The 27,580-nt window shown below is 38.2% G+C and overlaps 1 protein-coding gene and 1 long non-coding RNA gene across 2 annotated transcripts; one reads left to right on the top strand and one right to left on the bottom strand.

Moving 5' to 3' along the window:
* Positions 1 to 1,306: 1,306 nt before the first annotated feature.
* Positions 1,307 to 1,892, top strand: LOC103119294 (methyl-CpG-binding domain protein 3-like 2B). Its single transcript, XM_007529554.1, has 2 exons — positions 1,307 to 1,528; positions 1,725 to 1,892. Exons 1-2 carry the CDS (start codon positions 1,307 to 1,309, stop codon positions 1,890 to 1,892), a joined length of 390 nt encoding a protein of 129 aa, XP_007529616.1.
* A 6,764-nt stretch (positions 1,893 to 8,656) lies between these two features.
* Positions 8,657 to 27,168, bottom strand: LOC132534306 (uncharacterized). Its single transcript, XR_009546029.1, has 3 exons — positions 27,058 to 27,168; positions 23,162 to 23,260; positions 8,657 to 8,717 (listed from the first exon to the last, which is right to left on the bottom strand). It is a non-coding gene; the product is annotated as an uncharacterized LOC132534306 (long non-coding RNA).
* Positions 27,169 to 27,580: the final 412 nt, after the last annotated feature.

Raw genomic sequence — 27,580 nt, 5'->3', positions numbered from 1 at the left:
TTTCTGCTTATTGTCAAAAGTGAATAACATGGATAACAAAATCAGTATCATTCAGACATAAAGTCCGGCAAGGGGGGAGAATGATCAGAGTGCGTGAATGCCTTCATGTATACTAAAGGAGGATGTCTTATGATTTATGATCTCCAAGTACATAGTCAGATAGAAGAATAAACTTGGCTTATTTACGGGAAGTTCGTTTTTTTCTTTTTTTCTAAGACAGCATTTCTAAAGTTGGCTTCCCAGAATACTCCCACTATGAGATAATAATTAGGAATGTGGGGAGAAATGTGGGTGATTTTTTTTTCCCCTCTGGGAAAATGCATTGGTAAATATGATGCATTAGTAGTTGTTTGCAAATCCCATGATCACATCGACAATTTTCAAGAATTTTAATAGTATGAAGACCTACTTGAGGGGCCCAGGCACTGGCCCATCGGGTTAAACACAAGTACTAAGAGCGAGGACCTATACACAAATCTGAATTCAAGCCCCCACTCCCCACCTACAGGAGGGAGACTTCATAAGCTGTGAAGCAGGTCTGCATGTGTCTATCGGTCTGCTCTTCCTCCCCTCTCAATTTCTCTCTGTTCTATCCAATAAAATGGAAAAAAAAAAAAAAAAGGCCACCAGGAGCAGTGGATTTGAAGTGGAGGCATGGCATAATCCTAGAGGCAAAAAACACTTGATTTGATTTTACCAAGTATTTATCATCTATCTAATAATTTTCTGAGTAAGTGGCTTAATTTTCTGTGAAACATGCCTTGGTGAGTGGTGATTTATGAATATATGAATATGTTAAAACTGAAAACAAGCTAATTTTATAAATCAAAAACATTGTAACTCATTTATAGTTTCTTAATAAATATAATATTTAAGTGCTGGGTGGTGGTGCACCTGGTTGAGTACACATTTTACAATGCACAAGGACCAGGGTTCAGGCCCCCACCTGCAGGGAGGAAAGGTTTGCAAGTGGTAAAACAATGTCTCAGGTGTCTCTCTGTCTCTCGCATAAATAAAGCTAACAAAAAACATTAAAAAAAGAACATCAGACTTAAAAAAAAAATCACTTTAAAAAATTGTAACGTTTAAGCAGTGTATCTGAATTTTGCTTATTCTTGCAAATCTCCATATGTAGATAATAAAAATTAAAAGTCTAATAAAAAATTCTGAATCAGGTGTTTTCCCACAAGCGCCTGCTGTCTGCCTCTCAGAAGAGCCGGGAAGCAGGACATCTCTGGCTCCTGGAGAGGAATCTCCATCAGTACACTTTCCCCATGAGCCTACTCTGGGGAAGGTCCAGAGAAGTATGATTCCCCAGAGATTACAGAAGAAGAGGAAGCAAGTCCATCTAGCCAAGACCAAGAAGACACATCATGCAGAGACATTGTCTCCTTTAAGAATTACCAGCTACATCTTCAAGAGACCGGTGACAAAAATAACATCACATCTTGGCAATGAGGTCAGGTACCACAAAGAAAAGGAACTCACCTTGAAGAAGCCCCAGCAGCCGTCTGCGTACAAAAGGCTGGTGGGCAGCAGTGATGGAGAGAGAGGTCCTAGGCACTCTGGATTTGAAAGATATCTTTAAGAGAAGAGTACTAGGAGGGGCAGGTGGCTCCATGGATTGTGGTGGTGCTGGGAGTCAACTCATGAGCCCTGAACTCAGCAGCACACAATCTTCCCACTATGAAAATCTGTCCTCTGAAAAGTTTCTCTGAACCCCATTGGCCCTCTGCAGAGAAATCACAGAAGAAAATATCCACAGGCAGACTCTGAGAGTAATACAAGCAAGGGAGAGATTGGCCAGGGCCCTGAAGGAAGACAGGCTCGCCACAGAAGCAGAGAGAGCTGGTGGAGAGGAGGGATGTTCTGAGAACTCCGCAGAGGGTTAGGAGAGAATGTAACCTGGGAGGTGGCACGGTAGACATGACACCAGACTTGCGGGCATATTGTGCCAAGTACACACTGACTGGAGTGGAGGCCGGGTGGTAGCACCTGGTTGAGCGCAGATGTTACAGTGGGCAAGGACCTGGGTCCTAACCCCCCACCCCCACCTGAAGGGGGAAAAGCTTTGTGAGTGGTAAAGCAGGGCTGCAGGTGTCTCTCTTACTCTCTCCCTCTCTATCTCCCCCTACTCTCTCAATTTCTGGCTGTCTTTATCCAACAAAAAATAAAGATAATTAAAAAAAAAATTCTGAATGGGAATGAACACGGGATCAATTTGCAAGTTGCTATATGTCCTCCCCTGCTGAGAACAGAAGTCTGTCTGTAACAGCTCACATATACATTTAGTTTATAACTTTATGTATCACCATTGTTTAATGAAGTGTGGCACCTTGATGACAAATTAATTCTGAAGTATTTGTTGGCCCTTTATAAAAAGACAGTAATTCTCATTGACAAGAATTTGGGATTCAGTGCATAGCTAAACTTCATGGTCGTTAACTTCATTAGGAGTGCCCATGTAGACTTAATAGGAAGATTTCTCTTAGGAGCTGTTTCTGGAAGAAAATGGTTTCTCCTCACTTCAGCACACAAATGAAACCATGAGCCTATGCTGTAGCGCAGTTCAGTGTAAAGTAATAAGATGAGTAACAGAAACAGTAACAGAAATAGGAAATCCTAAGTATACATTTTATGTACGCACTAACTTCCCTCACCTAGTAAATAAGTACATAAAGTGAAGTAGAAGGTAGAAGATTTATCAAAATAGTGATCACAAAAAGTATTATACTGTTTTTATTTACTCTTTTCCCTTCCTATCTCCTATCCTTCATTCCTCCTTCCCTTCTTCCCTCCCTCCCTTCCTTCTTTCTTCCTCCCTTCCTTTATTTCTAAAATTTAGACTAGAAAATGCACAACAGACTTCTCCCATCCAAGTACTAAGCAAGCCCAACCCTGCTTAGCTTCCAAGATCAGATGAGATTGGACGTGTTCAAGATGGTATGGCGGTAGACATCCAATTTCTTATTTTTTCTTTTTCTTTTTTTCTTTCTTTCTTTCTTTCTTTCTTTCTTTCTTTCTTTCTTTCTTTCTTTTCTTTCTTTCATTCATTCTCTCTTTCTCTCTCTTTTTTTCTTTTTTTCTTTTTTTTTTGCATACAGGGTTATTACTGGGGTTCAGGGCCTATACTACAAATCCACTGCTCCTGGAGGCCATTTTTTCCCATTTTGTTGCCCTTGCTGTTGTCCTAGTTGTTGTTGTTATTGTTGCCATTGCTGTTATTGTTGTTTGATAGGACAGAGGGACATCGGATTTCTTATTCAACACAAAAGTCACTGGGTATAACTTAACTGTACCAAATATTTATTCAAAAAATCATCGAGGAGTTAATTGTTTAACCTAAGTACAGTTGTTGACACATGTGTAAAATTTGTCCTCTCAGCATGGCAGATGTCTCGTAGCTTATGGAGGTGTTGGTAGTATAGTGGTGAGCATAGCTGCCTTCCTACCCCTAGCCTAGGTCCCCACCACCATGATGCACCAGGAACTGAAACTCCTCCCCAACCCAACACACACGCTCCCTAACGTCCTTTGCATTGGTGCAACACAACAAACAAGTTCAAGTTCTATTTTGTGTTTCTACTTTCTGTTCTTGCTTCTTAAGTTCTACCCCTGAGTGAGAGCATCGCATATTCATTCTTCTTTTTCTAACTAAGTCACTAAGCATTATTCCTTCGAACTCCATTCAAGATGAGGTGAAGAGGGTAACTACCTCATTCTTTCTAACTGGCTAGTATTCCATTGTGTATACAGACCACACATTTTTTCAGCTTCTCATCTGCTGATGGACATCTAAGTTGCTTCCAAGTTAGGACTACTACAAATTATGCTGCTTTGAACATAGATTTACACAGATCTCTTTGGATGTGTGTTTTTCACTCCTTAAAAAGGAATTGCCAGGTCTTAGGGAAGGTCCATTTCTAGCTTTCTTATTTCATTTTATTTTAAATTTTTTAAATTTATTTATTTTTCCTTTTTGTTGCTCTTGTGTTTTTTTTTTTTTTTTTTTTACTGTTGTAGCTATTATTGTTGTTGTTATTGATGTCCTCATTGTTAGGTAGGACAGAGAGAAATGGAGAGAGGAGGGGAAGACAGAGAGGGGGAGAGAAAGATAGACACCTACAAACCTGCTTCACACCTGTGAAGTGACTCCTCTGCAGGTGAGGAGCTGGGGGCTCAAACCGGGATCCTTACGCTGGTCCTTGCACTTCGTGCCATGTGTGCTTAACCTCTGCACTACTGCCCGACTCCCCATTTTTAGCTTCCTGAGAGTTCCCCAGACTGCTCTCAACAAGGGTTAGACCAATTTGTTTTTTTAATTTCTTTACTGGGGAATTAATGTTTTACATTCCACAGTAAATACAATAGTTTGTACATGCATAACATGTCTCAGTTTTCCATATAACAATACAACCCCCACTAGGTCCTCTGTCATCCTTCTTGGATCTGTATTCTCTCCCCCCCCCCCCCCAAATCACCCAAGAGTCTTTTACTTTGGTGCAATGCACCAATTCCAGTTCAGGTTCTACTTGTGTTTTCTCTTTTGATCTTGTTTTTCAAAGGTTAGACCAATTTTTATCACCACCAGAAGTGCAGACCTAATTACAAATTGGATCAAATATAAGCTCCCTATATAACAAGTGAATTCTTATCAATGAATATTTAGTTCAAATGAAATAAAAACATGGCTACATGTGATGACTTATTTCACATTATTTGACACCATTTTCTTATTTGTAAAAAAACGAACAAGCTATTGTCATTAATATGGAGGTAAACAGAGAATTGTATAAAATGTATTTGGGATGCATTAGGCTACTATATAATTAAAAAGTGAGATTAAGATAACTAAATGTCAGTAAATCTTTGTTTCATTACTCAACACCAAAATAAGTATATGAATTCATTTTTGACATGTAATTGCCTCAAAAATGTTTTGTTAATGTCTCCTTTTTTAAATAAATAAACAAAAATTTAAATGTAAGTTTTTATCTGAATACATTAGTTTATAGCATAACGATGTAAATTTGAGTAAAATATTTGAGGCTCAATATAAGCAGTTAAAAATAATCAAATACATATATGAAAATGAAGCTACTAACTAAATATTTTACCACCTTTAATCAAATCATTGGTGGATGAAATACTAGGTCATAACTCTAACCACACAAGTATTTGTTGTGCTTTATTCATATGACTATTCCTATAAGTAGTTTAATTTCTTCTTTACTGCTTTTCTGGATCCTGAAAATACTTAATGAAACTTTCACTTTGATTTATGGCCTGGGAATTAACTTTAGTTGAAAGTCCTGAAACCATTGACTGATTACACAAGTTTAGCACTGATACCGTGTGGCTATTTTTAAGTCTTTATTTTGCTCCTCTCTATGACTATAAAGCCAAAAGAATTTACTTTTAAGAAAGGTTTTGGGAGCCAGGCGGTAGTGCAGCGGGTTAAGCGCACATGGCACAAAGCATAGGACAGGCGTAAGGATCCCAGTTCAAGCCCCCAGATTCCCACCTGCAGAGGAGTCGCTTCACTAAGCCGTGAAGCAGGTCTGCAGGTGTCTGTCTTTCTCTCCTGCTCTCTGTCTCCCTTCCTCTTTCAATTTCTCACTGTCCTATCCAACAACATTAATGGCAACAATAATGACAGCAAGGGTAAGAAAATGGGAAAAGTGGACTCAAAATAATAATAATAACAAAACTAAAGAAAAGAAAGAAAGGTTTTGAAGGCCAGATGGTGGTTCATCTGGTTAAGGGCACACACAGTGGACAAGGACCCGGGTTCAAGCCCCTGGACTCCATCTGCAGGGAGAAAGCTTCAAGAGTGGGAAACAGGGCTACAGGTGTCTCTGTCTCTTTCCTTTCCAATGTCTCCCTCCCAACTCAATTTCTCTCTGTCTCTATCTCATAAATAAATTAATTTTTTTCAATGAAAGTTTTTGAAAAGCTATTTCGGGGGGAATAGAGAAGCGTAGGAACTTCTATGGTTGGTACAGTGATTTACACCCACACAAATATATGTATGAAGCTATAACCCTGAGATAATGTAATTTTGCAATCAACATTTAACACCAGCAGTAAAATTATTATAAAAGTTATTTTTGAATTTATATGATTTAAATTTGTGAAAGTACTAACATGACAACTTGGAACTATAGACATATTAATTATAAGTTAATTTTACTTGACATCTGTTAAATTCCATAAAATCCTACATCATTACATTTTGTAATAATTCACATTTGCTTGGCTTCCTTCCACCATCACACAGCTTCTTCTAAATGTTCAACAGTATGGGAGCAGATTCTCTGCTAGCACAATGATATTAATAAGTACACATTTTTAAAACTTCCAATAATTAACATATTTTGACATGCTAATGATATATTGTATCTATATGATATATAAATTCTGAATAGTAGCTAGGACTAAATAATAAAAATGCTTCTCCTCCAACTGTCCTCAATATTGTCTTTCGAGTACTGCATTGATTTTACTGAATGTGATAAACAGACAGAAGGGGAAAATGAAGAAAATGCTAATACTGAAAGAGGAAAATTACAAGGCTTCAGGATTGATTGAGACAGGTATAGGAAGAAACCACAAAGTTAGTTAATGTGGTTGGACTTTTTCCTTCCTTCCTTCCTTCCTTCCTTCCTTCCTTCCTTCCTTCCTTCCTTCCTTCCTCCCTCCCTTCCTTCCTTCTTGCTTTTTTTTCTTTTTCTTTTCCTCTTTCTGTCATAATGACAGAGAGAAACTGAGAAGGAAAGGGGAGAAAGATGGAGAGAGAGAGAGAGAGAGAGGAGGGTGAAGAGAGGTCTGCATCACTGCCTCATCCCTTGTGAAGCTTGAACCCGGGTCCTTACATATTATAACATGTGCACTTAACCAAGTAAGTCTTCTGAGCCTGGCCCTAGGACAGCTTTTTTTTTTTTTTTTTTTAGAGGAACACAGGATTTGAGATAAGGTATGAGAGACAAAAAGAACTCACTGGATTTCAGTAGAAAGGGACTAATATCTATTTTGTTTGTGGGTGTGGTGTGGAAATATACAATTTAGAAAGGTGAAATTGTGCATCTAACACATATACAGAATTCCTTTAAACCAAACTTTCACCACAGTAAAAATGTAAAAAAGCTTTTTATTTTTTTAGCATCAAGATATATGTTAGCGACACATTATATTACCCATAAAATAATAATTTTTGAAAGGAGAATCCCATTTTAAAACCAAGTAATTGGTAAATTAAAAAATAAGAACAAACGTTTTATAATTTGGAAGGGAGCAAGAAAACCTTTTCATAGTCTGATAAACCTTACACAATGCGTTTGGTAAATTAATCAATTTAAAAATTTCTATTCATTTCCTCTGCTAATGGCAATTCACTCTGAGACTCGGTTTTGACCTGGACAAAGTCAGTGACAGATACTGTGCAATTCCCAGTTTGTTTGCTTTCTCGAACAATCACTAAGCACAGTCTGAATGTGAGTAAAATTAATACTAGAGAGATCACATTTAGTCACTGTCGATCTGACTTTCAAAATTCCATATATCAACTCTCATTAGTGACACAGTCAATAAATCCTTATTCCAGTACCCTCACACTATATATAAAAACTTCAATCTAGATAAGCACTACAGTTCTCATTCCACTTAAAACTGAAAAATCAGATAAATGTTGGTATTTCTTTGGTGACAATTTTATCTTGAAAGAGTGAGAAAGAGTTCAGGAAACTGTCCAGTGAACAATTACCACAGAAAAGGATGTGCTGACGGGTGATATGAAAGTGATGGAAACAGTTAAGAGATACTAATCATATCATTAACTGTCTGAAATAGCCTGAAGAGGTAGCATTCATCACTGTCAGGTTTGCCCAATAAATGAGACATTACCAACATTTAAGAACGGTTCTTTCTAATTTATCTGGCCATGGAGAATTTTGTATTTATAAAATCAGGTTTTAGGAGGCGTTACCTTAAGTCTCAGATTTCCCATCACTTTCAAAACTTTGAGCCAGATCTTTCAAGAATTTAATGGGATGGACTCACCGAAAATTTCTCTTGTATCTTTAAATTTCTCCAGTGCCCCTCCTCAAAGTCAATAATCACATAGGCACACCATTTCCACTTGCTAAACACACGGTCATAAATTCATAAATCATGTTGGCAAGACAGATATCTCTCCCGGAAGGGAGTCTCCTTTGCCTTGCTTTCATCCCAGGTTGCCTCTAACCACTACCACCCTGTGGGAAACCTCAGTGCTATGGTGTCTTTCCCCCTCTCTCTCTGATTCTCTGCCTTTGTTGTCTCTCTGTCTGAAAATGTTGAACTTTAGTGGTGAGATCAAGCAATAAAGAGTTTTTAATATAATGTGACAGCAATAAAGTTTTATATAGTGGGAGTGAAGTGGTCATGTACCTGGTAGCACATGCATACTACAATGCACCAGGAACCAGGTTCAAGACCTCAGTTCCCACCTGCAGGGAGAGAAATGCAGCTACAACAAGGGCAACAAAACGGGAAAAATAACCTCCAGGAGCAGTGGATTCGTAGTGTAGGCACCGAGAGCCCCAGCAATCACCTCAGAGGCAATAAATAAATAAATAAATTAATTAATTAATTTTAAAAAATTAGGAAGGTGCCTCACCTGGCAGAGTGTACATGTGGTCATGCTGAGCGACCTGTCGGTCCAGACCTCCAGTCCCCACCTGCAGGGAAGTGGTGAAGCAGTATTGCTGTTATCTCTCCTCTCGGCTTCTCTCTCTCCTCTCTCTTTGTCTCCCATATTTGTTAAAGGAAGGAAGGAAGAAGAGAAGAAAAAGGAAGAAAGGAAATAGAAATAAATAATAAATAAATAAAATAAAAGCTGTTGGAGAAGACAGAATCATGTAGGCACCAAGCCCCAGCAACAACACTGGTAACAAGAAAAGATAACAAAACAAAAATAAATTAGAGAGGGAACTAGAAACACAGGTTTTAAGACATGACTGACAGCTCCCTAGATGTTAACATGAGCTAAGAGATATACTATAATTTCCAGTCCTCATTTGTAGAGCTTCTGGAAATGAGTGAAGGCTAAGCTATAAAGGCTGGCCACTAAGAAAGAGAATGTAACATCCCATGTAAGACAAGAAATCATATCTGTTTGATTAAAGGACAGAACTCTATTGGTTTCTATTTGTCAAGCTTGAGTGTTATGAGCAATACTTAACATTCATGTGGATTGCAAAGTTCTAATTAGTAGAGAGTACTTACTTTAATGATTTTTAATTTAATAATTAATAATAATAAATAATAAAGTCATTAAATTACTAATTTAATGACTTTAATGATTCCCAATGGGAATCAGGGACACAGAAATATAAGTGGGTTATTTCTATTAGTAAATTTTCAGTATGAAGAAAATAGGGGAAAAACACTTGTTTTTATTACTGCAATTCAGTTCACTAGACTAGAAACCGCCTGACTGTACTGGCATCATCCTTAGTGCTCTAACCTTTGGTCCCCACCTGCAGGGAAATTTTGAAGCGGTGCTGCTGGTAACTCTCCTCTCTGTTTCTCTCCTCTCTCTCTTTGTCTCCCATATCTATAGAAGGAAGGAAGGAAAGGAGGAATGAAGGAAGGAATGAAAGAAGGGTATAAATAACACAATCATTTTATATGCATTTCTTCTATCATTTATGATTCTAATATATATATATATCCCCATGTATGTTACTAACCTGCTTTCTGATAGCTAATGGAATGGTTTCTAAGTTTCCATGACTCCTATGCCCCAGAAGACAGAAGAAAGGGAGTACAGAAAGACTTCGGAGGGAAGCAGGAAGTAGGGATTCAGAAATGAAGGAATTGAAGAGAAGGGTCTAAGAGGTTCATGGTAAGGAATAATAGTTTTCTTAAATATCCAGATTTCTTCTTGAACTATGTGACGTGCTTTACAACAAACCCGGCAAGTGTCACCTGCAGAAAAAAAAGTTAATTTGGCAAAAATTAGTAGCTACGTTTAGAGTAGGAGCTTAGTGTTAAGAAATAGAAAACATATTGGGTGCATTTTTACTTCATTTCATGCCCTGTCTTTGAAGCAAATATATTCCAACTTTGTCCTGAATATTATTTAAAACGATTTTGTTATAAAAAATGGTAAGAAACAATTGACTTCTGATGGATGAAAAATGAGGATAGACATGGGAAAATAATTGAAATTATAACTTTTGTGGATTAAGTTAATAAAATTAATGAAATTGAAGTAATTAACTATCTGTAGAAATTTTTAAATGAATATATATATATTACTTTTTAAAATCTCTTTATTGGGGAATGAATGCTTTACATTTGACAGTAAATACAATAGTTTGTACATACATAACATTTCCCAGTTTTCCATATAACAATACAACCCCACTAGATCCTCTGTCATCCTTTTGGGACCTGTATTCTCCCTCCCCCCCCCATTGTTTTACTTTTTATTTTATTTGGTAGGACACAGAGAAAATTAGAGGGAAGTGGGAGATAGGGAGGGAGCAAGACAGAGAGACACCTGACTCACTATTTGTGAAGGTTTCACTCTGCAAGTGAGGACCAGAGACTTGAACCCAGGCCCTTAAGCACTGAAATGTGTGCGCTTAGCCAGGTACACCACCACCCCCTGGCCATGCTGTAGAAAATTTTAAAGAGGAGGACCTTCACATTATATGATAGAATAACTTCACTCACAAATGGAACTTAAGAAACAAAGAAAAAGGAACACAGGATTCAACTTAGACTAGCTGTGGTCTGTTGCATCAGAACCAAAAATTCCAAAAGGGAGTATAGTGGGAGGAGAGATTTGAGATCCAGTGATGGAAGTCATTAGTTGGTGGTTGGAGTGGTACATGGACACCTTTCATGGGCAGATGAGAAACTGTACTTGTGTTACAATACCTGTCTTGTAAATTATTATTTACAAAACAGAATTATTTTTAATAAGGACTTCTCAGCAGAAATTCAAAATTAGACTTCAAAGATGGCAAGTAGTGAAGAGTAGAGTGATAAAGTTTTCAGATAGGGGTAATAGCACGTATACACATCTCTGAGTCAGGAAAGCAATTGGCAGCTCTATGAACCCAAGAAACTGTTGTGCATAAAGTATCATCTGTAGAAAGAGGCTTGGAATGAGAATTTGGACAGTCATAGGTTCCCTAGCAGAAAGTATACACATGGATATCCTTTTAAAGCGATAAAGTGAACCGCTGAATAGTTGTAGGCAAAAGAATAGCAATGTGATTTGTAATATCAATTTATCAATCTGGCTGCTCTGCGGAAAACAGAATGGAAAGTGGCAATTAGAGACGAGACCCATGAGGAGGGAACTGCAGTAAGCACTGCGGATGAAAATGACAGTGGTCTGTACCAGAAAGGAAGCAGAAATGGATGAGGTCTGCTTTGTGAGGTAGGATCAAAATGACTTCGATAAGATTGATTAGATAGGGGGAGAAAAGGAAGACACTGTCAGGTTTCCACAACTGGCTTGTGTTATTGAGTGTGTCTGGAGATATCTTGGGGCACCCCCCCAAAAAAAAAAAAAAAAAAAACCCTCTCAGGAAAGGACATGAAGGGAGCTCAGTTTAGTTGTACTACGAAATATCTACAACCAAATGGAGATCCGAAAAATGATAGTTTGATACGTAGTTACAGAACTTGAAATAGAGTGGGAGGCAGTGAGAGGAAACTGAGAAGTAAATTTTCTCTGATTATATCTAACATATCAATATCCCCACACAAAATATGTTTAAAACATATCAGTAATTCTAGTTCTTTCCATTAAGGTGCCATTTTTTATTATAATGTAGAATAGGAAGAAAATAGCTGTTCAATGTAGATTAGCACAAAGCACTGAAAGATAGTTGACTTTTTATAATATAGTTAGATTTAATCATTTACGTTTCACACAGAGAAAAACTGTGCTTTTTAAAAAAATGTTATTAAATCACCATAAGATCACTTTATAAATAATATAAAACAATTCAAGCTTAGCTTTTTGTTATTAAAGCCCATATCTTTCTGTATCATATTATAAGTAGATATTTTTTATCACTTCCTTCATGAGAGTTAACAATAACAGTAAATCATTTCCAGAAGCAAAGGGTATCCCTATAGGACCATGCATAATGACAGCTAGTAAAATAAACTCTTTTCTCTTTAGAAGCTGCTACTACTTCCTTATAAAGTCTTTACATATTTTATCAGAGACTTTAAAAAATAGTAGAATGAGTTAAATGACATTACTTTCAGACATGAGTGTGCATATATTTTGTGAGTAGCTTTTTAAAATTTTTTAAATTTATTTAAAAAAGGAGATATTAACAAAACCATAGGATAAAGGGGGTAGAACTCCACACAGTTGCCACCACCAGATCTCCATATCCCATCCCCTCCCCTGATAGTTTTCCTTTTCTTTATCCCTCTGGGAGTATGGACCCAAGGTCATTGTGGGATGCAGAAGGTGGAAGGTCTGGCTTCTGTAATTGCTTCCCTGCTGCTGAACATGGGCGTTGACTGATCGATCCAGACTCGCAGCCTATCTCTCTTTCCCTAGTGGGGTGGGACTCTGGGGAAGCAGAGCTCCAGGACACATTGGTGGGGTCGTCTGTCCAGGGAAGTCTGGTCGCATCCTGCTAGCATCTGGAATCTGGTGGCTGAAAAGAGAGTTAACATACAAAGCCAAACAAATTGTTGACCAATCATGGACCTAAAGGCTGGAGTAGTGCAGATGAAGTGTTGGGGGTCCTCCATTTTGTAGACAGCTAGTAGGCATACTATAGTTATATTTCAAAGGCCCTGTGGCTATACTAGTTTTTTTTTTCCTCTGAGCCTGAAATCTAATATGCAGGTGGATCCAAGTTATTGTCTGGGGAGGTGATATCATGGCTGGAAAAGGGACAGAAAGCTGGATCAGGGAAGAGAGTAGCTCCCTAATACTGGGAAGAGGTATAAGTATTATTGACTATAAACCCCACTGATTTGATTTGGTCTGGGGCCCATATTCAGCTTAGGAGCCTATGTGACCTCAGCATCCCTGTAGATCTGAGCTCACATTCTGTGATCATGAGTAGGAACATTCCAAGCTGCCTAATATCAGGACCCATCTTCCTCAGGTGTAGCATACAGTATGTTGTCCAGCCTCCCTTCAGAGGATGGAACATTCTTTACCGTTGTTGATCCAAGTTGAGGGCAAGGTCCTATGGGGGCCCACAAAGGGGTCTTTTTTATTGTTCCTGATAGAGATGACCTGTAACAATGGAGAGAGGGATTTATTTGAGGTCTAGACCATCATGTCTGTGTGGGAATCCCAGGACTCCCTGACTAGAGCCCCAGCTGATGGGGTGGCCTAATAGTGACTAAAGAGTCATCATTAAAGTATGCCAGTCTCTTGCCCTTATTCAGCTTTTGCAGTCCTTGCTTTGCTAAGGTTAGCTTCAGAGTGAGTGAGAGAAGTGTAATAGGAAGTAGGTGAGGAGGGTATCTAAGTCTAACTAGATACTATTTAATTAGGAACTTTATAATGACTCACTGCAGACCTTTGTGTACTTTTGCTTTCAAGTATATTTTTTGCTAAGGTGGCACTCGTTGCATTGATTAGGTTGTGATCGGCGGATGCAGTATTATTTGATATGAATTGAGAGAAGCATGCAGGGAAGTGAGCCCCACCCTAAGGTTCCAGGACTGGGGGAAATATAGGCTCTATAGTGGAAATGTGAGGTTTTAAAGTTACTGTTTTCTATAATTTCCAAAAATATAAAAAATAAATTTGATTGTTTAAAAAAATCTCCCACATTAATTATTTCTAACATAGAAATTTGGTATTTTAAGGGATTAAATTATTCCTGAAAGTAATAATTAAAAACTTGACCAAAGTTCTGGTACTGTTTATTATTAGAATTACCTGGAGGGCTGGTATGTGCTATTCATGCTATTTTTGACAGAGGCCAAAGTCAGTGAAAAACATTATGTCCTAAGAGGAATTTTCCAAAATGTGATCATGATTTTTTGTTGTTGTTGTTACAACCTGAAGGGTTCTGTCCTATTAGCTTATGTAATTTCACCTCATTTAGAATATTAAGTAGAATTCCCTTTCTTTCTCTAAAGAGTCTGGGAAAAACAGAATTTTTAAAAATATTTTATTTTATTTATTTATTCCCTTTTGTTGCCCTTGTTGTTTTATTGTTGTAGTTATTATTGTTGTTGTCGTCGTTGTTGGATAGGACAGAGAGAAACGGAGAGAGAAGGGGAAGACAGAGAGGGGGAGAGAAAGATAGACACCTGCAGACCTGCTTCACCGCCTGTGAAGCGACTCCCCTGCAGGTGGGGAGCCGGGGTTCGAACCGGGATCCTTATGCCGGTCCTTGTGCTTTGCGCCACCTGCGCTTAACCCGCTGCGCTACAGCCCGACTTCCCCGGGAAAACAGAATTTTATGCAAAACGGGTAAAGCTTTATATTCTTGTTGAGGTGTGAAAATACCTTTAAAATTTTTCTTTCTGAAACAAGTACAACAAGATCTAAAGCCTTCTTGATAAATATTCTACTCTGTATAACCCAGAAGGCTCTCCCAATTTGCATATATGTATAGTTCTGCCTCTTAATAGTGTAATTAGCATCTAGAGTAGTAATATTACATATCAGTACCCTAGAGCTCCGTATTCCATCCCCACCCCTGATAGCTTTCATTGTAGGGTACAGAAGGTGAGAGGTCTGGCTTCTGTAATTGCTTCCCCGCTGAACATAGGTGTTGGCACGTGGATCCGTACTCCCAGCCTGCCTCTCTCTTTCCCTAGTTAGTAGGCCTGTTTTAGGTATTTTCCATAGGGCCCATGACCTTACTAGTTTTTGCTTGAGCCTGACCTCTTCTTCTTCTAGCGTTTGCCCTTCTTCTGTAGCCAGTCAGCAGCGTCAGGTTGAGCCTGATGTCAAGTTTCGAGACCTCCTTTGAATCTGAAGAGGTGGCAGTCGTTGACTATGTGGGTCACAGTCTGTCTGGAGCCGCAGGGGCAGTTCGGGTCATCTCTGGCCCCCCAGCGATGGAACATAGCGGCGCACCGGCCATGGCCTGTTCGATAGCGATGGAGGAGGGCCCAGTCATAACGTGCCTCTTATATGCAAGCAGACTCAAGTTATTGTCTGGGGAGATGGTGACATACTTGGAAAGGACTTGGAAAGCTGGATCAAGGAAGAGAGTAGCTCCCAAACATGGGGAAAGTGCATAAATATTAACTGTAGACCCTTTCGTGCACTTATCTGGTTATGTCACTGCATGGCCCCTTTTTAAATTTTATTTTTATTATTGAGTAGAGACAGAGAGAAATAGAGAGGGTAGGGGGAGAGAGAGGGAGACAGAGAGACACCTACAGCCCTGTGTCACCACTCATGAAGCTTCCTCCTGCAAGCGGGAACCAGTGGCTTGAACCTGGGACCCTATGCACTATAATATATGTTTTTATTTTATTTATTTATTTAATTTATTTAAAAAAGGGGACATTAACAAAACCATAGGATAAGAGGGGTACAACTCCACACAGTTCCTACCACCAGCTCTCCATTTCCATCCCCTCCCCTGATAGCTTTCCTATTCTTTATCCCTCTGGGAGTATGGACTCAAGGCTTATCTGCACTATTCCAGGCTTTAGGTCCATGATTGTTCAACAGTTTGTTTGGTTTTGTATGTTAACTCTCTTTTCAGCTGCCAGGTTCCAGATGCTAACATGATGCCGACAAGACTTCCCTGGTTAGATGACCCACCAATATGTCCTGGAGCTCCGCTTCCCCAGAGCCCTGCCCTACTAGGGAAGGACAGAGGCAGGCTGGGAGTATGGATCCACCTGTTAGCGCCCATGTTGAGCAGGGAAGCAATTACAGAAGCCAGACCTTCCACCCTCTGTAATATGTGTTTTGCTATGTGCACCACCAGGACCTGGATTCAAGATCAAAGGGAAAGCTTCATGAGTGGTGAAGCAGAGTTGCTGGCCTCCCTTCTCTCTTTCTTTCTCTCATCCTCATCATCATCATCCACTTCCCTCTCAATTTCTGTCTTTCTCTCATAAAAGTGAGTAGATAAAACATTGAAAGTATGTTTCTTTAAGAGGTCAGGAGATAGTTCACATGGTGGAGCTCACACTTCACCATGAGTGAGAGGCCTGGATGAAGTCCCTGGCTACCACAGAGAGAATCATGTGAGAGGGAAGCTTCACATGTTATGAAGCAGTGTTCTAACATCTTTCTGTCTTTTGCCCCCTATTCAAAAGATGGCATGGGCGTCTGAAAAATGCAAAAGACAGGGGGGCAGGATTTGGGGAAGGTAAGTTACAGTTCAAATGCCACAACCTCTTGCAATTTTCACCAAGATTTAGAAGACTTCATTAACTGGTTCTACATTTTCTGTATTTTATTTTAGGAGAATTTACAGTTTTAAAATTATTTCTTTTACCTTTTTTTCTAGTATACATATGTATGTATTAGTTTGTTTTTCAGTTATAATCTTTACTTCTCTATTTTGGAAACTGTCTTACAGATTTTTATAACTGAAAGCAAATGTAACTATCTATACAAACTATCTTTTAGTAACAAAAGAACTCACCTCCAAGTGACCAGAGAGAACAGAAGTCATCTAAGACAAAACAATCATAAACAACTCAGTGTGAGAGTGGTAAATCCACAAGTTTCCACCTCTCTGTCCTGTGCTAGTTAAACCTTTGCAGCTTTCTGGATCCTCTAAATTTTCATGGTTTGGTCATTGACTGCATGCTCAAGACTCTGGTATCCTTTGATATATCTTCACTATTCTCAATCACTTTACTTTCAGCACAATAAAAAGACACTTTTTATTCATCTTATGCTTTCCCTGCCTTAGCCCTGGAACTGGTATTTGTCATGGGAGTTCTGATTCCTTTCTACAGCAGTTATAAAAGCATTATGTGTCATCTTTAAATATTGAGAACTGTTGGGCAGTGACGTGGAGGAGAGATAGGAGATCCGGAGCGGAGAGGGAACACAAATCTTTATTCGTGCAGGCACCTCAGAGTTGGGTGAGAGCGCAGCAGTTTGGGCCACATGGAGCTAGCAAAAATGGCCACCTCCGGCTACGCGCAACAACCCTTCTGTGCCAGGGTGAAGAGCGGGCCAAAAGAGACCCAACCGCAGCAGCAGCGGGCTTTATAGGATCAAAAACCGGAAGTGGAAGTCGGGACAGGATTGGTCAGGAAAGGCACTTCGGGAATATCATTTCAAGTCTCGCGGGAATTAGCAATACCCTGAGGGGACAACATGGTGGAACAAGGCTCTACGGTAATATTGTAATATCGTTTCAACTCTCGTGGGAACTGGCAATACCCTGAGGGGACAACATGGTGGCTGTGACTGCACAATTTCCCAGCAGAGAACTGCAGTGGATTTTTTTAATTTATGCTTATTAAAATGTTCTTGCTGAATTTGCTACAGTTTCCTGCTAATTTTCTGACTCAGAATAATTTCAGATAAATGTATCTGGATTTACCTGTAGGTTATTTTTCTATTTACTTAAGAGTTGACAGAATTGTCAGAATGCATTTCGTTTAAGGCTTCTTAATCACCTACTAGCCTGTTCCTCTCATGTGATGTCAGCTTTCTAGTCTATAACATTATACTCTACTTCCATCAAGGGTTAACTTATCACACTTGAGAGTGGGAAAATAGAAGGTGAAGCTTAAAAAAATGTAAATCTGTTCATTATTGGAAAAAAGAAATCAAAGAATGTTCTGTAGCTGTAGACATTTTCCATCTACGCTCTGCTTTGGGATACATGATATTGGAACAGGTTTACTTAGGGAATACAATAGGAAAGTCTACAATTCCATGGCACACATTTAGAAGAAGGGAGATGATCCTATCACTACAATCTCTAAACTTTATCATAAAATATAAAATTGATGATTTCACATCAGTAGAATGAAAAATTAAGAAATAGGTTTTTGGTTTTATATCAGTTGTGACTTTGAAACTTGTTTCTTTTATTATTTTTAAAAAGATTTTATTTATTTATTAATGAGGAAGATAGGAGGAGAGAGAAAGAACCAGACATCACTCTGGCACATGTGCTGCCAGGGAACAAACTCAGGACCTCAAACTTGGGAGTCCAAAATTTTAGCACTGCGCCAACTCCTGGACCATGAAACTTGTTTCTAAATGAAAGAAAAATTATCGCTGGGATGGCTCTGTGGGAAGCACACATAGAATGTGTGTGTGTGTGTGTGTGTGTGTGTGTGTGTAAGGTTCCAGGTTTGGTCCCCAGCATCACATAAAATGGGGTAATGCTCTGGTTCCCATCCCCTCCCTTTCTCAAATAGATACAAAGAGCTTTAAAAAGAAGTAAAATTACATTACGGTTTTCTGCATTGCTCTTTTAAGGTGATTTGTGGAACTAGCACTAGAGACTTATTTACTTTATATTTACGATATTTCTTTGTCTTCATATTTAAGGTAATTATCTAAGATAGATCATGATAAAAAATTATTTGATAACTTTTCCTAAAGAAAATAAGCAACAGATGTGCATGGGGGAAGTAGATATAGGTCTCATACTATTTTTACTAAAACTTTTCATGGTCCAATATGATTTTATTTGTCCATAATTTTAAAGTAAAATTGTAATAATTTGTGCTTTAGGATACTTAAGACATAAGCTCTGAATTCAATCACTTCTCTGGCACTGGAAAACCACCCACATGCTCAATAATTTTTCAACTAAAAATCTGATAATAATATATGACTTTCAGAATTTTTAAGTAAAAATATAACTATAAATTTACAAATTTAAAAATATATGACTTTCTGTGATTTTATTAAAGTAACATGTCCAAAATAGACAATTTTCCTAATTGCCTATACCCTGATTATTACTACATATTGCTACTACATATCATTCATCCAATCAGGAGTGTAGTCCATGTGTTCCCTTTAATGTTTACTAACACAACAATTGTTGTTTTCGACGGGTTAGGTTGTTTTCGCCGGGCTGGCTTCACGGGCAGGTAACAGACGACCAGGGACTCATAGTTGAGCTGTAGGCAGTATCTCTTTATTCATGCAGGACGCAGCACAATCTAAGACGAGCTAAGCTAAACTCAAGGTAAAGTACTCTAAAACTCACAATGCTGTCTTTATATATACTTCCCAAGTAGGGTGGAAACAGGATGTGACATAGAGAGGGTGGAGAGAAAAGTGACTGGTGAAAATCAGAGTGTGACAAAGAGGGGGCAGATTAGGCAAGAATCCTATCACTGAACCACAAATGCCCTGGAGGGAGGGTGGAACTTGTTAACAGTGGTTATGTAAATAAAATAGTGTTAAGCAGGGGGGATTTAAACCAAATGAAACAGAAGGGGTCTCATGCATACCAACAAACAATATTTAACCATAGTAATGATAGTTCTTTACTTTGTCCCAGCTCTTACTTTTGAACATTACAATATAACATTCCAATAAAATAAAACTCACATGCTCCTAAAGAAATGAAAAGTCACATTTGAATAAAAAAACAACACAACCTTAACTGCTTTTGAGAGCTTAGCTCTTTCAATTACTTTCTGCTTTGTTTCTCTTTTTTTCAAGGCTCCCTGGGTTGTGTGTGCTTTCTAAAACAGTGGTCACAGAGCTGTCAAAACTACCCTATGCAAAGGAAAGGTTTGACTTCACAAGATAATCCTTGTTTCCATGGAAACCGACTGGATTTAGAAAAGAACTGTAAGTGCTTGTAAATAATCATGGATTCACTGGCTTTCCTCAGGAGGTATAGTAATCTTACCTGGAAAAGATTATAGATTGGTTCTGACCAAAGACATCAAATATTGGCATTAGTGTTCATGTCTTTAACTTTCATTAATACATGTGGTCAGTATCACACTCTTATAAATATAATGCTGCCATTAAAATGAATCCGATATTTTGGAGACAAATTTCTTGATTACTTTACTCTCTTTATGTATTTATTTATTTATTTAAAAAGGAAACATTAACAAAACCGTAAAATAGGAGGGGTACAACTCCACACAATTCCCACCACCAGATCTCCATATCCCATCCCCTCCCCTGACAGCTTTCTATTCTTTATCCCTCTGGGAGTATGGACCCAAGGTCATTGTGGGATGCAGAAGGTGGAAGGTCTGGCTTCTGGAATTGCTTCCCCGCTGAACATGGGCATGGATAGGTCGATCCATACTCCCAGTCTGCCTCTCTCTACTGTCTTTTTCACCAGTGTACCTCTTTTGTTTTCCTTCTCAGATACAGAATTGTTTTTAAACTGCAACCGAATAGAAAAAAACATACCCCAAAAGCTTGCAGGATTAAAATCAAAATATCATAATTTTTTCAGTCTGTTTCTGAGAAATAAAGATTCAACTGTCTTTATTACTTCCTTGGGTTTTGATGAAGTCCCAGAGCAACTGGTTCGTTATGACAAAGTTTCCTCCAAAAGATTTTAAATGTTTATTCACTTTCACTTGTATACCTTTGGCTTCATGAAAGAGTAAGCAAGACACTGAATAGTTTAACCTTATACCTTTTGAATGTTTCTATGTTTTAATAGTAAGGGAATCAGTATTAAAGGGTGCTAGTCTTCTGATTTCAGGCAGTAACGTAGGGGGCAAATAATTTATACAAAGGACAAGTGGAATAAAGGTAGAGAGTAATTTGAAAGGGAACAATCATGAATTGGAGAATATTTTATGTACATTATTTCAGACACTTGCACAGTCTATGAAAGTGCTTTCAGTAGCATCATGATAGGTTTAAAAGGTGGCCAGTTTCCTCATGTAATAATTAATACCAACAGTAAATGGTTCATGACTATATTTTACCTATTTTCATAGCAATGTTTGTTTTTTGGACCCACATCAGTATTAAGTACTGTTGGGAAATTGTGAGCATGTGGTTGAGCTTGGCAGAGCTTGACTTGAGGGGACATCCATCCTCTCCCTGCCCCCCAAACCACCCTATTTCCATGCTAGTATGGCTCATCCCTTTATTATCTACATACTGGCCTTCTGCTTTGTCTTACAAATGACTAAAGGTCTCCTTCCTAAGTCCCTGCAGGGTATTGCTAATTCCAGCCAGTTGAATCCCTAGCAATGGTTGCTAGGGAGGTTCTATCTTTCCAGACCCTCTTATTTTTCTCCACCCCTCTCCTAAATACATATGAGACTGTAAAGCCACTTCCTTTTCTGTCACATGGTTTTAACCAGGTGCCTACAAGCCTGACTCTGGGGCGCCCACATAATAAAGATTTGTATTGCTACCACCACGAACTTGGTTCCTGGGTTATCTCTCCCTCCCACAACCCTGATAAAGTACCTTGGTAAAAGTTGTGCATAGAAAGCTAGTCAGTGGAGACAGGTGGTCCACCTGTAAGCACACATATTAATAAGCACACATATTACAATGTACAAGGACTGAAGTTCAAGCTCCTGGTCCCTACCTTCAGGGACAAAGCTCCACGATCAGTGGAACCATGCTGCAGGTGTCTTTCTCTGTCTCTCTCCCTCTTTGTCTCTCCTTCCCCTCCCAATTACTCTCTGTCTCTAGCCAATAATAAATAAATAAGTATATTTAAAAATATATTGAAAGCTAGTCATTTTTTGCCTTATTACTTTTTATTCCTTCCTATCTTTCCCCCTATTTCTTCTCTTTCCTCCATCCTTAAATCTGCCAAGTTATCTTAAGGATTTTATGCCAATAAGCACAGTTCATAGGAGTTTATAAAGAGACAGTAAAATATTCAGCAGTTTCCAAGTACATTTGATGTTGCTTCAAGAATACATCAAGACATATTTTACTTCATCTTTCTTTTCCAGAAATGATCATTAAAATAAATTTTAATGAATCCTAACAAACTTGAGGTGGAAATTACTTTGAAATAGTACAAATTCTGTCAGTCATTTTGAGAGTCTCAGAGTGTCCTCTAAAATGATGAAGTTGAAGCTCAAATGAGAATCATAATTACTTGCTTTATAACTGAAAATAGCCTCAATCAATCCCTACAATGTACAGTGAAAAGAACGCATTCTCCCTTATGTCTATACCTTTAGAGATCCCAGTTAAATACAGGGCAGAAGAAAAAGATTGTAGTTCTTATGTTGATCCTACATTTTCGCCATACCAGTGAACCATATATAAAACCACAGCACTGAAGAAAATTTTGATACTTTGGTCTCTCTCACTCTCTCACTGTGCCTTTCTCCATCTCTGTATCTATCAAAAATAAGATAAAATAAAACTGGATAAAAACTGAGTAGAACACATTAAGAGAAAATTCTATAACTAAAATTATCTTTTTTTTAACCTGATCAAACGTATTTTAAGATGCTGCTCAAATTGAGAATTCCTTGTGAATTTGAAAGAATGATCAACCCCTTTTCTGTTTCAGAATACTTTGTTATTCTGAAAACAGAATACTTTGTTTTTCTGTGTTTCAGAATACTTTGTTATTATTAGCAAATGAATAATTCATGATTATATATGTATGTAGATCTTACCACATTCAAACCTATAGCTTTACTAGTGTTTACTACTGTACCTGGCCAAACAAGATACGGAAATAGTAAGCATGTATTTGAAAAGATGCTCAACATCATTTGCCACTAAGGAATTTCAAATTCAAACAACAAGAGCTAGTACTACACATTAACATGGCTTTCTTTTTTTTAACATAGGGTGTTAATTTTCAGAAGGAAGCAGTGAGGTAAGGCAGTCAGAGAAGCATTGGGGAAATTGTAATCTCCAGCTGTTGAGAACAGAAAACAGCCTGTAATAGTTTATGTATATTTGCTTGCTATTTTTCTTTTTTAATTTTACCTTTTCTTATTTCTTGGTCTGTGTCCTGGTGCTCTGGGAGTGAAAACGAAGGCTAGACTGATCTCCAAACAAGTCTCTCTCAGAGACTGGGGATTAAGTGCCCAGAAAGAAATGTGAGAAGCTGAAAGTGAATAGTTTGCATGAGTTTTTCCTCTCAAGACCACTCAGTACTAAGACCCACAAACAGACGAGGAAAAACGTCAATTGTTTTCCTCTCCTATGGATTTGGGAGGTGGAATGCTTTACTTATTTCTGTTCTTTCATCCTCCTCCCATGCTCTTCAATAAACATGTGTCTTACCTGCGGTTAATCTTGTTGTCTCTGAATATTCTTACACATCTGAGTGTGTTGATGTAGAAGGCCAAGGTTGAGAAACAAAGTTCTGGGGTTCTGAGGCACCTGGAACTAAGGACAATTAAAAGAGCACAACAAAGAGGCAATGCAGAACTTTTCAAACTCTCTTCTGACTACTCTTGCCTTTCTCTAAGATCACAACTCTTCCAAGACCTTAGAGGACTTGCAATTCCTCTCTCTCTATTCATCAATTTTACCTAAATAGGACTGTGTTTCACCTGTCTGTATTGCCATCTCTTCTTTGTCCAAGCCCTTTTTCCTTCCTTCTTTCTGAAAGTCAGTCATATTTCTCCAAAACATCTAACAGAGTGACGTAAATTGGAAATATTCATTCCCTTGCTATTTGTGCTTGATTAATGGCTTGGGAGTCTTACCTTCTGGCATTATGATCTGTACAAGAATCATTGCTCACCAGGGAGAGCCCTGACAACAACAGGAACCGTTATTCATTGCTAATGAAAATGAAAGTAGTTTCAACCACTTTGGAAGAGAAGACGCTTCTTACAAAGTTAAACATAGACTAGCATACAATCCACCAATCATTCCCTAGTATTGAAGCAACAAGTGTGAAAGCCTATGTGTCTACACAATAACTAACTCTATGTAAAATTTCATGCCAACTAAATTGCTGATTTTTAAAAAACAAACAAAACCTGAAGTGACTCTATGTCCTCCCAAAAGTAAGTGGAAAAGCAAACTATGACAATGCACAATGCATTATTATTTAATAACAAAAAGAAGTGAGTTATGAAGAATCTGCAAGCATGTACATGCACACACACAAACACACAGAGAATATTGCTAAGTGTATATCATTATTTTTTTAAAAAGAGAGAGACAGGGTTGGGCGGTGGCTCAATGGGTTGAGTAAGCGCAAGGATGGGCGGAATGATGCCAGTTCCAGCCCCCGGCTCCCCACCTGCAGGGGAGTCGCTTAACAAGCAGTGAAGCAGGTCTGCAGGTGTCTTTCTCTCCTCCCCTCTATCTTTCCCTTCTCTCTCCATTCCTCTCTGTCCTATCCAACAATGACGACATCAGTAACAACTGCAACAGTACAACAACAAGGGCAACAAAAGGGAATAAATAAATAAATATATATTTAAAATGTCTTTAAAATTTTAAAGAAAAAGATATCACGACACAAAGACCAAACTTTAATGTATGTAAACTTAAAAAAAAACATTCTACATACCAGAGGATTACAAAGCAAATTGTGGTTTAAAAATTGAGCTGTAAAAGGAGCTGAAGAAACCAGCTCATTGAAAGAATACTTTACTAATACTTTTCTTTTAATCTATAGCTTTTAAATGATTTAAAACATCAGTAACATCTACCAGAAAAAGAAAGCTACCTATTACAAGATATGCATATTGCCTCTAGGCAGCCATTCCCCCCCCCCATTTTCTTGTGGTCATTAGGTAGGACAGACAGAAATTGAGAGAGGAAGGGAAGACACAGGAGGAGAGAGAAGGATAGACACCTGCAGACCTGCTTCACAGCTTGTGAAGAGACTTCCCTGCAGGTGGGGAGCCAGAGACTTGAACCAGGATCTTTGCACTGGTCCTTGCACTTCCCACCATGTCCACTTAACCCAGTGCATCACCACTGGGCCCCCACAAGGTATATCTTAACATTAAGATGCTAGTGTGTGTTTACTCTTGGTCACAGTAACACAATATAATATTTCAATACAGAGTAGTATCTTTTTTGAGCTTTAGAGCCAAGGATTCAGGTAATTTTCTAAAATTAAGTCCAATGTTATGAAGTAATAACGTTTACTATCCCAAATAAATTTTAAATTGCATGTTTATTTGCTAACTCAGTAAAGTTGACAAATTGAAATTTGCAGATAGTTCTTAAGTAAAAGCAACAATAATCACTCTGAGACAGCAGAATTGTGAGTGAAATTTTTCTTTTAATAATTTTGGATAGGTGTTTATTCAATATAATAAGAAGTTTATATATGACAGAATGTCATGGCAAACTACTTTGCACTTTTTCTACATTCAGATCTATTTCTGTTTTCATTTTTCTTTACTGAAATTCTCTTCAAAAATACCCAGATCATGCCTTCCTTGGGGGAGCTTAAAATTGAAAATAATTATGCTAATTTCCCATGCAGGTTAGCCTAATTAAATTTAATTAGTTGGTCTTGTTAATTTTAAACACCATCCTATGGGAGACTTTACCATTTGAGCAAACCAGGTAAAGAAATCCAATGCTTACATTACTAGTTAGTATAAGTAATGATCAAAGTATCAGTAAAGACAGTGATGAAACCACAGCAAATTGTTTAAACAGGATGCATAAAGTCACGTGAATATTGATGATTCCTCAATTCATTCTATAAAAATGAGGTTTCTTATAGAAACTTGGAAAAGTCATGGTAATGTTTTAGCCAGTAATTATTTTCACCTTTCAGGTCCATCGCAATAAATGGAAAACCCAATATATAATGTGGACTAACATTCTGATTTCTCTAAATACTACAACTTTTTAAAATAATTTTAACACACCTATTCATTTTCAAGTTATTTTTGGGATGTTGCTGTCTACACTATTAAGTAATTCTTCATTTTTGTGATGCTTTCTTCCATTTTCTGTTTTCCTTCCTCTGCTCTGCTGTTCCATTTCATGGGCTTCCTCAGCTGAGCACAACTGATTAGCACGTCAGGGGTTTTGCACCAGTTTCATTTTCCTTATTTCTCTAGTGCTGCCCAGCGTACTTCATTTACTTAAGCAAAGATGTTAATCATTACATGTGGTCTAACAAATGTTTAGATCTTTATTTCTAGTCTTGAACAACTCTCAGTGTTTCAAATATATGTCTAATGACTTACTGATAGTCATTAAAAAGTCAACTTCCTAGCTTCTCCCAACACAGAGACCCCAAATGTCATCTGCTGTACTCTTACCTGTAGGTTTCTAATTATTAAACTATTTGTTCTGCTTTATGTCTTAATGCTTTTCAGTCATCAAGTTGCAGATGCTACCTTGACACTAACCTGACTTCTCTGGACAGATGACCTCACCAATGTGTCCTGGAACCCCACATCTCCAGAGCCCTGCCCCACTAGGGAAAGATAGAAACAAGCTAGGGGTATGGATTGACCTACCAATGCCCATTTCCAGCAGAGAAGAAATTACAGAGGCCATACCTTCCACCTTCTGCATCCTATAAAGATCTTTGATCCATACTCTGGAGGGATAAAGAGTAGGGAAGCTTCCAATGGAGGGGATAGAACAGGGAGCTCTGGTGGAGGGGATTGTGTGGGTTTGTACCCCTGTTATCCCACAATCTTGTAGATCTTTATTAAATCACTAATAAAAAAATCAACACATCCAACATAGGACTCATATAATTGTCAGATCCTAATCATTTCTCATTCAAACTATTTCAGATTCTTGTCTTAGATCTTAACCTACCATTCAATGCACAATTCATTCTCCTCTGTGACATCTTCTCATCTTTATCTGCTTTACTCAAGATGAAAGTGTTAAATTGTTTGTATCACTTCGTTCCCTCTCTTTGTGATAATCTATGTTTCACAGACACCAAGTCTTTTGGACTTCCTGCCATGAAAATTATAGTTTTGAATTTCCCTGAAATTGTGTTTACTACCCCTATTCCTGATGTGTTCTCAACAAATTTTATATACAATGTATTGTTATATACTAAGAACACGAAAAGTATGTTTAAACAGATACATAGAGAGGAAGAGCAGAAAAATCTAGTAAGCCCTTCTTTTATCCTATTCCATTTCTCTCAGAAATCACATATTGGAGTGGGGGGTTGGGTGGTGGGGAAGAATTCAGGGCCTGGCTGGGAAGTGATAGTTCACCTGGTATATCAAATGTCTTCTCACAAGCAGGAGCCTGGTTTGAGTAGGCATCTCTAGAAGCACTGCAGCACCAAAGGAAACTTCCATGCTGTGGTGTCTTTCCCAGAACGTATGTAGGAGACCCCAGTGACTGCAAAACAGACAAAGTATGCAGCAAGCCATTTAGATTTTATTAGATGATGTGTATACACATATTGTGTGAGTGCACTTGCCAAGAGCCATTTCTCTGCTTGATAGAAGATAAGCTTTGAAACAATGGAGCCCTCCAGATAAATTTCTATTTCCCTGCAGGTAGGCCATTTACCAGAAAACAAGTGACACACCACAATGTTATAGTTAATAGACATAGTTTTACCAGAAAACAAGTGACACACCACATAGTTATAGTTAATAGACATAGTTTTGGCTATGTATGTTGCAAGGGACATTCCACCCTGATAATTTCTCCCCCTCCTCCTTCTCCTCTTGCAATCCCCCTTCCCCAAAGCCTTATAATGCCTGTGAACACAATAAAATTTTGCAG

The sequence above is a fragment of the Erinaceus europaeus genome, chromosome 18 (assembly GCF_950295315.1).
Source record: "Erinaceus europaeus chromosome 18, mEriEur2.1, whole genome shotgun sequence".
In the NCBI taxonomy this organism is placed as follows: domain Eukaryota; kingdom Metazoa; phylum Chordata; class Mammalia; order Eulipotyphla; family Erinaceidae; genus Erinaceus; species Erinaceus europaeus.
The sequence above is the reverse complement of the archived record's forward strand: the minus strand, read 5'-3'. Positions and strand labels throughout refer to the sequence as shown.

Bases quoted from the DNA above. Each gene is read 5' to 3' on its own strand.
- LOC103119294 (XM_007529554.1), top strand. From the start codon at position 1,307: ATGATTCCCCAGAGATTACAGAAGAAGAGGAAGCAAGTCCATCTAGCC. The intron at 1,529-1,724 runs GTGGGCAGCAGT...CTCTGAACCCCA, and splicing joins CGTCTGCGTACAAAAGGCTG to TTGGCCCTCTGCAGAGAAAT.